Source organism: Marmota flaviventris, chromosome 9 (assembly GCF_047511675.1).
Source record: "Marmota flaviventris isolate mMarFla1 chromosome 9, mMarFla1.hap1, whole genome shotgun sequence".
NCBI lineage: Eukaryota > Metazoa > Chordata > Mammalia > Rodentia > Sciuridae > Marmota > Marmota flaviventris.
Window position 1 is genome coordinate 82,405,953 of NC_092506.1, and position 14,146 is coordinate 82,420,098.

General features: G+C 41.3%; 1 protein-coding gene and 1 pseudogene across 1 annotated transcript; one reads left to right on the forward strand and one right to left on the reverse strand.

Annotated features, from left to right (window-relative positions):
* Window positions 1–3,198: 3,198 nt before the first annotated feature.
* Window positions 3,199–3,600, reverse strand: LOC114105082 (small ribosomal subunit protein eS24-like). Its single transcript, XM_034637387.2, has one exon. The coding sequence runs from the start codon at window positions 3,598–3,600 to the stop codon at window positions 3,199–3,201; it is 402 nt and encodes a 133-aa protein (XP_034493278.2).
* A 5,924-nt stretch (window positions 3,601–9,524) lies between these two features.
* On the forward strand, window positions 9,525–13,187 carry LOC114105062 (RNA polymerase II subunit A C-terminal domain phosphatase SSU72 pseudogene; annotated as a pseudogene).
* The last annotated feature ends 959 nt before the right edge of the window (window positions 13,188–14,146 follow it).

A 14,146-nucleotide genomic window follows, 5' to 3' on the forward strand; every position in this document is an offset into this window, starting at 1 on the left:
TGCTAGGGGCAAGATTCCTGAGCAGATAGAAGGAAAACAGAGAATATCATAAATTATTTGGAATTAAATAAAATTATATAAATGAAAGTGTCTAACGACACCCAAGGTATCTAATATAATAAGATCTGTCACTAACTGAACCATGTTATAAGTCAGTGTTATGGTAGTTATTTTGGGAAATAGACTATCACATAATTAATATTAATTCTCAATTAATTAATATTTAAAGCAGGAAGATGGGTGTGCTGGTCCTTGTCCTGTTTGCTATCCCACCCATTCCTCACCTTCCTGCTCTGGTCTGTATACAAGGTGTCATCATTAGGGGTCTGTAAGTCCCAGATTCCAATATCACCTGAACTTGTTGGTTGTAGATGATGAAAGATGGCGATAGGAGTCTGAAGGCTAGGAGTAAAGGAGAAGTAAGAGCATTTCTCTCCTTTTCTTTCTGTTTACAGTTAGAGCTGCATCTCCTCTAAATCTCCTGCTTCCCTCTACATGCCTGATGTGGTTTTAGACTCCGATGGGTGACCTGGCCTCTGTTTCTTGTAACTGTACTTCCTCCTTTTGTCCTTATAGTCTTGGGGTAGAAGCAATCCCACCATTGTTAATTTCTGACTGGCCTCACTGTCTCATCTGGTCTTTTACCACCTCTTGCATGTGTGTAATTATTTTCATGTTTTAAAGTCTCTGGTTTTTAATAATTATGGTGTTTCCTACATTTTTGTTCATTTTGTACTCTAGTAAGCTGTCTTAGTCTGCTCAGGCTATGGTGGCTTAACCATAGAAGTTTATTTTCTTACAAGTCTGGAGATTGGATGTCCAGATAGGTGTGCCATCATCGTAGGATTCTGGTGAGGACTCTCTTCTTGGCTTGAGTACAGCTTCCTGCTTGCTGTGTTCTCACAAGATAGAGAAAAAGAGCAAGTGCTCTGGTGTCCTTCTCATAAGGGCACTAATTCTATCAGGAGGGCCCCACCCTCAGGCTCTCATCTAATCCTCATCTAATCCTCTCAAAGATTCCATCTATACATCACATTGGGAGACAGGACTTAAATGTATTATTTTTGAGGGGACACAGATATTCAGTATTTTTTTTCATATTTGATGCTTTACATATTAGGAAACTGAGATTAGAAGAGGTAAATTTTTTTTTTTACCAAATTCCTAACTAATAAATTGTAAAATTGGGATTCAAAATCAGATCTATCTACCTCTAGTGGCATAGTATTAACATTATACCAGATTGTTTCACAGAGGGCATGCATGAGAATCCAGTAATGGCTCATGTATTTGACTTTGTAATTGTGCTGACACAATTTAACCAAATTCCTTATGACTACTGGCTTATGGGACTTGGGCCTGTGTGTGCTCTTTAAATCACAATATGATTGATGGGATACTTTAAAATATAGAGCTAACATCTGCACACCTCTTTACAGCTCACAGAGCTTGCCTGCCTCATGTCTCCTGTCCTCATTTGCTCTCTACAACGTGATTGTCAGGATGGAGGGACAGATCTAGGCAGAAGCTGAAGGAGAGAAAGTAACAGAGGAAAGAAAGACTGAAACCCAAAGGCTCGCACTGATGTTCCCCATCATACCCACTAGAACTGCAATGTTCTTTAGAGACCAATCACAATAGCCAAGGCCCGGTTGAGTGGGAGCTGCTTCTGCTATTATTTTATACTTCCTGAATGTCATCAGATTCATTTACTGGTTTTTCAGATAAGAGATCTGAGGGCTTGCCAGTACACCATGTTGCCTCTTTGAAGTTACCTACTTCAAGGGGAACTCTGTACAGGAGAGAAGGGGCTTTCTAAGTGTGGTGGGTAAGAAGGGCTTGCAGTGAGAACATCCAAGCACTTGCCGGGTGGCAGCTGGTTCCACTGATATTTTAATGACTCCATCTGTGTAAAAATAGATACCTCTAAAGCACTTGAAAGCATTTTGTTCTCTTAAAATAGGTTAGAAAACATTCCCCCTTTTGTTTGCACTCTTAATTGGCTTAGCAAAAGCTCTTCTTGGAATCCAAGGTCTAGAATGAACTTAGAAATCATGTTGAAGATAATGAGGAAACTGAGGGATCTGTAAAGTTTTAATGTCTTATCTAATTTCACACAAGTCGCAGGGACACAGGGTATTTGATTAGCCAGTGAGTTTGGGGAAAGAGAAGGATTTATTAGAGGAGAGCCCTGTTCTCAAGAAGCATATCATCCAGTGTAGGAGTTTAGACATGTAAACCAAAACCTGTATATCAAAATAAAAAAATGAAAATGTAGTGAAGACATGTTATGGGCAGTAGTGGTAGTTCAAAGTCGGCTTTTAGAAATAGTTACCAGTCTCAACTAAGTACTAAAAGCGTGAGATTTCGAAATACAAAACTGAATGTCAGCTGTGAGGAGGAAGCATTGGTCCGGGCTATATCTGACCTTCGGTTTTATCCATCAGGGTTGTGATAAGTTTTCTAAGTACTGTAAGAAAAACAAATATAGTTTCCCCAAGTCTGAAGGAGAATTCTGGGCTTCCTTCCGCTGAATGTCCCATTGCCACTCTTAACTCTGAGCCATTCTCTGGAGATCATATTGCTGGTAGTTCTGGAGGGGATTGGAGTCCAACCTTCTTGGTCAGGGAGGAGACAGCACCTATGATGCAGAGGGTGTTCTTTGTGGAAATGAAGGCATGGGCCTGAGTGGGCTACTGGCAAGTACTCTAAGTTACTTGGGTCAAGATGGGGATGGGACTCTAAAATAATCTGGGGAGAGTGGACAGTGACAGGGTGCAAACCAGGTTGAATATGTTTTTAAAGTAAGCATGGGGAAAGGCTTCATTTAAAGCTTTTTTGGGATAGGGATAGTATCAGAGCTAAGGATCAGGGGGAACCCTGAACAGCACTAGGGTGTGACGTGAGAGCTCTGATTGGCTCCTCTCTGCTGGGAACTGCTTTTTCTTTGCTTCGTCCCTGAGAATCCCTCTTCCTCTTTGAGCAATCTCTGGCTTCTTTCTTTGCTTTGATTTATGTGTCTCTCCTCCTGCCCACTGCTTGCACCCTTCCTAGCTGCTTTGACACAACACATACAAATGCTGACATATGTATATGTTATATATGTAATCCTTCCTTCTTTTCTTTACAGCTTTTACAGTTTATTAATCCTCATGAAGAATTTACACAATCTCCGCAGATAAAGTCATTGCAGAATCTTTACTCCTTTGGCTTTTTGCCAGCCCCAGTATTTGCCTTCACAGTCCCACTGACTTTCTTCATTGTGTTCTTGTGCTCCTTTCGCTGTTTTCTTGAGGTCTTTTTCTTTTCATACAGGCTGTGTCTTGCCAGACTATGTTTGGGTTCATTTTTCTTTGCATGATCCAAGGAATCGTAAATCATGCCAAAGCCAGTTGTCTTGCCATCTCCAAAATGGGTTCTGAATCCAAACACAAATATGACATCTGGTGTGGTCTTGTACATTTTGGCTAACTTTTCTTGAATTTCTGTCTTAGGTACTATTGCTTTCCCAGGGTGAAGAACATCAATGACCATTTGTTTCCTCTGAAGTAACTTGTTGGTTATGAACTTCCTGGTCCAGATAATTACTGTGTCATTCATGATGGCAGCAGATCCTCAGAAACCCAGGGAGAAAAAAACTATCTTTCTTACTGAATGAGTCTTGGTCTTCAGTTTGGTTTTGGAGAATGGTACCAGTTGATGAACCTTGGTTGAAAAGTTACGATATCAGTAAATAGTCTCCTCCATGGGAGATATCTCTCTCTCTCTCTCTCTCTCTCTCTCCTCTTGTCTTACAAGGTTGTGGTTTGTGGTACATAGATTCTTAAGAAACCCATGATCTCTGACTTCTGATATTCACACCTTTGTATAGTCCTCTCCCTTGAGTGTTACCTTGCTTCTAATCAATGAAATGTGGAAAGGATGAAGTTCTTCCCACAATTATGTGCATGTAATTACAAGAGAATGTAGCAATCAGCTGGCTAGAACCTCTTTCTCCTTTCCTCTCCCCTCTCAAATCTTACTTTGAAAAGTTAAGCTATCATGAAACCTACCTCTGCAAGGAAATAACTACTGACAACAGTCTGAGGAAGCGTGAAAACAGATCCTTCCCTAGCCAAGACTCTAACAAGACCCCACTCTTGGTAATGTTTTGATTGTACCATTCAGCAGAAGACCCAGCTAAGCTGTGCCCGCACTCCTGGATCACAAAAGTTGTGAGATAATAAATGTGTATTGTTTTAGGCTCCCTGTGGGAATTTGTTACACAGCAATAGAAAATGAACACAGTTTTTTTTAGTAGCTAGAAGAGGATGCACTAATATAGTGCCTCCTGGGAAGGAGAAACAAAAACACAGAAGTGAGGGAAATAATAGGTAGCTGTACCCTTCCACACTTGCCATGTTGTATATCTGTTCTCAAAAATTCACTGCCAAGCCGACACCTCTCCCTTTTATGAGAGCTTCATTGACATCCATCTCTCTATGCATTATTCTATGAACATTTATTATATGTCCATCACTGCAGGGGATCTAGCATAATGGGATTTATGTTCCTAGTGTGTGCTTCCACATATACACAAATAATTGCATGACAAGGTAGTATCAGCTAACTGTCTGGAGAGCAGATTTAGAATGTTTGTGTATGCAGCTTCAGTCCGTGGCTTGTGGACTCAGGCAAGCTGGAGTCTATTTAGGACGTGGACAATAGTTACCATTTTTAAAATAATCATATGCTCACAGGTATGATAATGGATACAAAAGGAAAGTACAGGGTTACCTGAGAGCATTTAGTGCAGGGATCTAACCTAATTAGGGGGATCAGGGAAGGTTACCCAGAGGAAGTAATGCCTAAACTGAATTTTGAAGGATAAAGTGGAGTTTACTAGGAGATAGTGGGAGTGAAAGATTGCCTTGTAGAGTAAGATTCTGTCAGAGGAAATGGCATGTCAAAGACCACAAAGCAAGAGAGAAATTAGTGTTTTCTAAAGAACAAAACAGAGCCCAGTGAGGGTGAAGAGGGCAGAATAGAAGGGGAAGAGGGCAGGGAGGCTGGCTGGTGAGGTCATCTGTGACCCATTCTTATTCTGAAAACTTTTCATGGTGTGGATTAAGGATATTTTTCTGTCCATTAGGAGAATTTAAAATGGGGAAAGGCCACAGAAGGCCAGTAAACACAGGAATCGTAGATCCTCGGCAGAGCATGAGGAAGATACAGAGGAGGAGAGGAAGCTGAGTTCATTGCTATGGGAATTAGGACCCAAGACAGACTCCTTAGGTGGGTGGCAAATAAGCTCAGTGCAGACTGAGAGAAGTGGGAAATTAGAAAGCCCAGAGTCCTGGAAGAGCTTGAAAAGGAGAGCAAAGACTGTAGTTCACCTTATGTACAGAGAAAGACAGCACCAGCTTCTCAGGGCCCTAGTGAGGAGCACTATGGGGTAGGGGGGCTTGACCTAGACATCTTAGTAGGATTTTAATTTTTTATAAAGATTAGAGCAGATCTATAAAAATTTCACACAGATGGCATTGCATACAGGTGTGTTCTATTAGACTCTCAATCTTGAAGGCTAGAGACCGGGTCTTCACTAACTGGTACTGTGTCCCATCTGGCCTCAGGGACTTCACTGGGTGTTATGGTTTGGATATGGTCTGAATGTTCCCTAAAGGCTCATGTGTTGGAAGCTTGGTCCCCAGGGTGGCAAAGTGAGTGATGGTGGAAACTTTTACAGGCAGAGCCTAGTGGAGGCCATTAATCCCACAACAGGATTACCGTAGTTCTTATGGGATTCCAGCTAATGCTCATGAGAGGGTCATTATAAGAGAGCAAGACTGACTCCCCCGCCTCAGTATGTGATCTCTTCATGACACATCCACTATGATGTGAAACAGAAGGGCCCTCGTCAGGGCTGGTGCAATGCTGTTTGGACTTGAATCTCTTCTGTTCTTATAAAGTATCTAGCCTCAGTATTTTGTTATAGCAATGGATAATGGACTAATGCATTGGGTATAAGATAGATGATTTTAAATGTTCCAGTGGAAAAGATTGTTTATGCTGTCATCGACCATCACTGTGATTGGCAGTTGATTTCGTGAAGGTTGGTCTTATTTCATGAGGTTGTATGATGTGGGTGAAGGATTCCTCAGGAATGAGGATCTGAATCTATGGTTAAGAGAAAGAAATCCAGTCTTGGATAGTAGGGAAGGCAAGAAGCTGGCGTCCCACGGGCTCTAACTCTAGAATGTGCTTCCATGACCTGTGCAGTTTGCATAACTAAAGATAAAAGTCGGGGCTGGGGTTGTGGCTCAGCGGTGGAGCGCTTGCCTAGCACAAACTGGACCCGGGTTCGATTCTCAGCACCACATAAAAATAAAGGCATTGTGTTGTGTCCATTTACACCTAAAAATAAATAAATAAATATTTAAAAAAAAAGATAAAAAGTCAAATGCCCCCAAATTTGCAATTTACTATTTTTTCCTTTTATTTGCCCAATTTTCCCAAGTCCTCAGATCACACTGCTGTTATGATCTTTCTTTACAATGCAGCAGTTTTAGTTAGATTCCCTTTCTGTTTTCTCTCCTCAGGGACCAGTGCCTGCCCTCTGATGGCACCTGAGGGCCTGGTGAGGGTTGGATAAAGGCACAAGCTCCCTGAGCTAATGTCTCAGGGGGAAACAGGGCCAAGTCACACTGGGGAGAAGTGTGAGAGAGGAAAGAAACAGCCCAGCATACAAAGCCTGCTTTAGCTGCTGCTTCCATGTCCCCACCCAGTGATCCAACCATGAAGAAAGCTCTTGGCCTGGAGAGACCACCCTTAGTTGAGTCTGGAGTTTTTCTCTAGCTTTGTATGTCTTATTATTTCTCTGATTCTTCATTTTCTGGATTGTTTCAGCTGGGAAGAACTTCTTCAAACATTAATAAGACAATCTAATCATAGTTAATAAGGTCAGAGGCTGCTAAATGTTCTTGATCACCCGAAATGTAAGGAGCCAGTTTGAACTTGGTGACCACAATATTGAGGACAATGACCTTCTGATACCAAGCACTCTAGGATGTTCCATGGGAAAAGCGTTTGTTGCATTTTTTAAGATGTGTGTGTGTGTGTGTGTTTGTGTGTGTGTGTGTGTGTGTGTCATTTTTTAAAAATTTAGGAAAAGGTCTTCCAAAGTTCCAGGCCAGAGAGCAATTTGCAGTATAATGTTCAACTGTATTTAAATGTGCCTCTCATTAGCTGTTGGTTGTGGCCAAATTATCTAACATATCTAATCTCAATTTCCTCTTTGGTAAAGTGGAGCTAATAATACCTACCACCTGGGAGTGCAATGAGGAATAGATAAGACAATCTATACTAGGATGCCAAATGACTAAGTATTATAAGCAGTTTAGATCAAGGAAAGGCAAAATTAGGCTTTCCTGATCAGGATCTCTGTGGTGAAATTAACAGGAATGAGGCAACATATTGAACTTCAATTTTAAAAAGGCATAGCTTAGTTAGTCTAGAACACCCAATTCCGTCATCTACTAAGTGTTTGACATTGGGAATTGCTTTAATCTTTGAACTCAGTTTTCTCATCTATGAGATGGGATAATAGTATCTGCTTTATCAGGTTGTTCTGAGAATTAAATGAGTTAATACACTGTGGCGGAAACTTGCTAGATATGTCACAAATTTGTTCTCTTCTTTGTTGGAGTGGGGAGGAGCATATCAACATTTCTCAGCCTCCTGGAATCTAGATAAGACTCTGTGATTGAGTTCTGGTCAATGGAATGTAGGTGGAACTGATATATTTTTAATAGTCTAAGAATTATCCCTAAAATCTTCCTTGTGATCCACTACACCCTCTTTTCACATCTGTTGGGTGGACACACAGGAGTCAGGAGAGAACTCCAGGCCTGGGGAAGGCAGAGCCTCTATGTGGAAGGAGCCTGGGTTCCTGAATGTGCAGAGCATTAGCACTCTTCAAGACCTCTCCCCTTGTCCAACTTGCTATAGATTATGGTTAAAATTACTGAGACTCTAGAACTGTTAAAATAATCAATCTGTCCTGAAATACTTGTTTTCATAAAGCACCCCGTAATTCCTCAGTAAATGTTGGCCATTATTATCATTATTATCTCACTGGCTGCAATGGCTGAATGAGCAGCTCCAAGTCAATCCTACTTAAATAAGTCGAGTATTATAAGTACATTGTGTTCTTTCTGCTCACTGGAAGATTGACTCCTAATTTCCGGATTTCCTAAAAAGAAATGAATCTTTTATTCAACCATTTATCTAATCCACACACCTTCACTGAATGCCTGCTATTTATAGTTTTACTAGGTGCTGGCGGGGATACACAGATAGAATCTTAAATCTCCCAGAGAGATGCTGACCTACAACTAACTACAGTGTATTATTTTTCAGAGTGTGCTCTCTCACCTAATCATCACAGGTTGTGGCCTGTGACACCTCCCTTCTCAAGAAACCAATAAAACTCCTTAAGAGTTTAACCTAGGGGAGATCTATGGGAAAGTTTTGCCATGTTTCTAGCAACCTCACCTTGGTCAAGGGAAGAGAAGGAGGGTTTAGAGGGGTTTTGCTTCCTGAAAATCCAATATGTGTTTCTAGGTTGTAGTTTCTTGCTCTCAGGAAGGCTTCCCAGCCCCTCCCTTCCTTTGTCTCTTAGTCCCTATGATTGTGTGCCCGGTCTCCTTCTGGAGCATGCTCTTATGTCTGTTCTGCTTTCCCAGGGAATGATAAGCCAAAGCTCACTTGTGACAATCTATTGCTAGTTCTGTTCAACTTTACTACCTCTCCATCTTGGCACTCTGCTTTCTTATGTGTAAAATAGGTCAAGTTAGAAAAACACTCACGTCTTTGAATATACAGCATTCCTTTCCATCATTACAAGCAACGTCCACATAAGCGAGGTCCTCATTTTTGCTGGATACAAACCTTTGTGAATTTTCTCAATACAGACTTTTAGGCAGCTCTACCAATTGATCAGAGTTGGTACAATAATTTGACGATATCCAGGCATTTTTGATAACAACATAATAATCTCTTACCCCTATACACTTATTATTTACTTATTTACTTTGTTTTGCAGTCCTGGGGATTGAACCCTGGGCTCTCTAACACAGAGCTGCATCCTCAGCCTCTTTTCTAAATTTTTATTTTATATTTAGTTTGAGACAAGGTCTCACTAAGTTGTTTAGGGCCTCACTAAGTTGCTAAGGTTAGCTTTGAACTTGTGATCCTCTTGCCTCAGCCTCCTAAGTCACTGGGATTATAGGCATGTGCCTGTAATCTCAGAAATTTATTTTTAAAACCACTTTTATTTTATTTTATTTTATTTTATTTGGTGCTGGGGATTGAACCCAGAGGTGCTTGGCCACTAAGCCACATCCCCAGACTTTTTAATATTTTTATATTGAGACAGGGTTTCACTTAGTTGTTTAGGGCCTCACTAAGTTGCTGAGGCTGGCCACAAACTTGGGACCCTCCTGCCTCAGTCTCCCCAGTTGCTGGGATTACAGGCATATGCCACCATGTCTGCTTCTAAAACCACTTTCAGATGTATAATACAAAAAGCCCCCCGAGGGTAAGATGGTTCCTGTTATTTGTGTACCTTACCCCACTATGCTGGTCTTTCAAGGAGAGTTCCATGGATACCTGAGAACTGAGAAAGACCCTCCTCCTCTGACCTGCTTCTTATGATCTTTGCTTCCATTCTCTTACCAATAGTTTCTTTCTGGATCACAGGTTCCAATCTCATTAACTGTCTGTTTGACTTGGAACCATATGACCTCATAGGTTCATCTAATGCATCCCTCTGCTCCCAAGCAGCCTACCTCATGGTCATTGCTGTACTGACAAGAACCAAGCCTGTTGAAGGAGGACAGCTGTCAGGCTCCAGAGCTCTGTCTTAGAATGCCTGCTGGTAAAACCAACAGAAGTTCCTTGGACTTGTTTGCAGATAACTTGTTGGCTCCAAGGACTCCAGATCCAGACCATGAATTTTTCCTTCTGAACATATCATTAGGTCTGATTATGTGCCAAACCAGCTCAGAGGCGAGGCTTTGTAACTGTGCCTTTTCATTCATCATTATTTTTAGGGAAGATCTGTTTCTCATTGACTGAGGCCTGTTGGGCCCCTCCCTTGCCTTGTCATGCTCAGGACAGCCAGCTTGGCAGCCCTCCAAGGACCATGCCTGCCCCGAGGTGCTGTCGCCTGCCTCTCCTGACTGGCGGCTACAGGCCTGGGCTAGGGCCACCTTTGTTCTTTCACAGTGGGTTATTTCTCCTTGGGCTTGGATGGCTCAGCAGAAGTTATTGGATGCTCTGCAGGGTGGGAGCCTGAGCTGCAGAGTTTATGTTGGAAACTGTGTACATTGTTCTGGGTTATCCTCGTGGTGCCAGCGTTTTTCCTTTTTGTCTGACAGGGTGAATGGCGTGGCAGGAAATGGGGTGGGGAAAGGGTCATGCACAAGTCAGGGCAGTCTGCCTTATAAGTGGAGGGCCTTTTCGCAGCAACATCACTGCTATTGGGGCAGATGAGGGAGAGAGCCAGTGAGGGTATTGGTGAGACTATTGTTTAGATTCAATTATCAAAACTGTTAGACCACCCTCAGGCATGGGCAGGGGAGGGCTGGGGAGAGGGAAAGAAAGAAAAATAAAAGAACATGATTATTTAAATCAGGTTAAACATTTCTATCAACCTTTCCCTATGCCCTTTCCCCTCCTAATCTCTCTAGCCTCTGGTAAGCAGCATGCTACTCTTAGCTTCTATGACATCAACATTTTTAGATTCCACACATGAGTAACATCATATGGCAATTGTCTTTTTGTGCCTGGCTTATTTCATTTACATAACAGTCTCCAATTTCCTTTATGTTGTCTCAATGAAAGGATTTCATTCTTTTTGATAGCTAAATAATATTCCATTGCATGTATATACTGTAATTTCTTTATCTTTTGATGGACACTTAAGTTGTTGCATTTATTGGATATTGTGAGTGATGCTGCAGTAAACATGGGATGGTAAATGTCTTTTTTTGCGGGGGGGTACTGGGGTGCATAACCACCGAGCCATATCCCCAGGCTTTTAAAATATTGTTTAGAGACAGGGTCTCACTAAGTTGCTTAGGCCTTGCTAAGTTTCTGAGGCTGGCTTTGAACTCATGATCCCCATTTGTGATCCTCCTGCCTCAGCCCCCCTAGCTGTTGGGATTACAGGTGTGAGCCACCAAGCTTAGCTCTTTTTGGTTTTAATTTCCTTTAAATTTTACCCAGTTGTGGTAATTGTATCATATTTAGTTTTGTTAGCATCACACAATGCATATATGTATCAAAACATCAGGTTGTTACTCCATTAATATGTGCAATTTTTATGTTTTTGTGTCAGTTAAAAAAGAAGCTTATAGAAATAAAACTGGCATACTAAAATTGATAACTTTTCTCTATGCCAATAATAAAACCACTGAGAAGGAAATCAAGTAAATAATTCAATTCACAATAGCTTTTAAAAAGTAAATAAAATACCTGGGAAGAAACCTAACCAAGGAGGTGAAAGAGCTCTACAATGAAAATTACAGAATACTGAAGAAAGAAATTGAAGAAGACACTAGAAGATAAAAACACCTCTCATGTTCATGAACAGGGAGGATTAATATAGTTAAAATGGGCACATTACTGAAAGCAAACCACAGATTCTATGTAATCCCCATCAAAATACCAATGACATTCTTTACAGAACTAGAAAAAAAAATCCTGAAGATTCAAATGGAAACACAAAAGACCCAGAATAGCCAAAGCAATTTGGAATAAAAAGAGCAATGTTGGATATATCACAGTATCCAATTTCCAAATATACTACAGAGCCCCGTAACAAAACCAGCATAGTACTGGCACAAAAGCATCTATGTAGGCCAACAGAATAAAATAGAGGACACGGAGATAAACCTATGCAGCTACAGCCATGTGATTCTTGACAAGGGTGCCAAAAACCTAGGTTGGAGAAAAGACAGTCTCTTTAACAAATGGTACTGAAAAAACTAGGGATCCACATGTAGAATATTGAAACTAGATCCTTATCTCTCACCCTGGACAAAAATCCACTCAAAATGAATCAAAAGTCTCAATGGAAAACCTGGATCTTTAAAATTACTAGTAGAAAACAGAGGAAACACTTCAAGATATAAGCACAGGCAACAGCTTCTTGAACAGGACTCCAAAAGCTCAGGAAATATTAGCAAGAATTGACAAATGGCGCAGGGGTGGGGATAGGGTTGTGGCTCAATAGTACAGCACTTGCCGGGCACGTGTGAGGCACTTGGTTTGACCCTCAGCACCATATACATACATACATACATACATACATACATACATATTGTCCACTCACAAATAAAAATATTTAAAAAATTGATAAATGGGATTGCATCAAATATAAAAGCTTCTGCATAGCAAACAACAGAATGAAGAGACAGCATATTCTAGGAGAATATCTTTGCCAGCTCCTCTTTTGACAGAGGATTAATATCCAGAATATGTAAACTACTCAAAAAGCTTAACATCAAAAAACATAAACAGAGGCCATCTTGCTAGTGCGGAAGCCACTGGCTGGGTGGGAGCCCTGGAGGGGGTGTGGCAGACAGTGCGCGCCTCCTCCGTGAGGTTCTCATGGTTCCAGGAGCATGACGTCCTCAGCAAGCAGGGATTCAGCATTTCCGAACAGAAACCCATGTGAAGCTCCCAGGACCAGCACTTGACAAGTCCAATATCCGTGATTTCAGAACCACAGATGCACAATGATCTTCTCAGGAAAGACAAAGAACTCTCTATGCAGAATAGCATTTTGTTTATGTTGGACAGAAATAAGAGAACCAAGGCTCAGCCAAGAAGGTTCCAGAATGGTAAGGACCTGTTTGACCTAGTCCTCGCTTGTGAAGAACCAGTCTATGACCAGGTGGTGGAAGATCTGAACTCCAGAGAGCAAGAGACCTGCCAGACAGTGCACAGTGGTCAATCTGGACATCCAGGACAACCAGGAAGAGGCCATCCTGGGAGCCTTCCTCCTCTATGAGCTCTGCCAGTGTATCCAGCACACAAAGGACATGGAGAATGAGATGGACGAGCTACAGCAGGAGTTCCAGGGGAAGAGCTGCTGGGCCTTCCTGCACACCATCTGCTTCTACTCAGCTGTGCCTCCTTAATGCTCCTCCTCCCAACACAACTTTACTCCGAGGGGTTCTGGGTGAATGGTAGATAAACTGTGCATATGGGATGAAAAGGTACACAGAAACTCCAGATTAAAGACCATTCTCAGCACCACTTCTCTTTACCAAGAGAAAAAGACAGTTAAAGCCCGCTGCCCCAGCATGTTCCTGTTGTTGGTCTGCCTTGCCCTCTTCTCCCCCAGTTGCTGGATCATACAAATATCTGAATAAAGCAAAAGCTGTATCTTACTAGGAAAGAACCTGGAATTGCCCAATATAGATGCTGCTGGTTGTAAATAAACAAACAAACAGAAAGCAAAAATAAAATGACCCAATTAGTGAATGGGCAAATAAACTGAATAGATATTTCTCAAAACAAGTACAAATGGCCATTAATTATATGAAAAAAAAAAAGTTTGACATTCTTTACCATCAGGGAAATGCAAATCAAGACTACAATGAAATTCAATCTCACCCCAGTCAGAATGGCTATCATCAAGAATACAAAAACAATAAATAAATAAATGCTGGTGAGGATGCAGGGTAAAAGGAATCTTCATACACTGTTGGTGGGTATGTAAATTAGTATAGCCACTATGTAAATCAGTATGGAGGTTCCTCAAAAAACAGAAACTAGAACTTCTGTATGATTCAGCTATCCCACTCCCCAGTATTTACCCAAAGGAATTAAATTATACTATGGAAATACCTGCACAGCCAGGTTTACCACAGCACAATTCACAATAGACAAGTTATGAAATCAACCCAGGTGCCCATCAGTGGATGAATGGATAAATAAAATGTGGCATGTATTCACAATGGAGTATTGTTCAGTCATCAAGAAAGATGAAATCATGTCATTTGCAGGAGAATGATTGCACTGGAGATCATCATGTTAAGCGAAATAAGCCAGATTCAGAAAGATAAGAATCACAGGTTTTCTCTCATATGTGAAA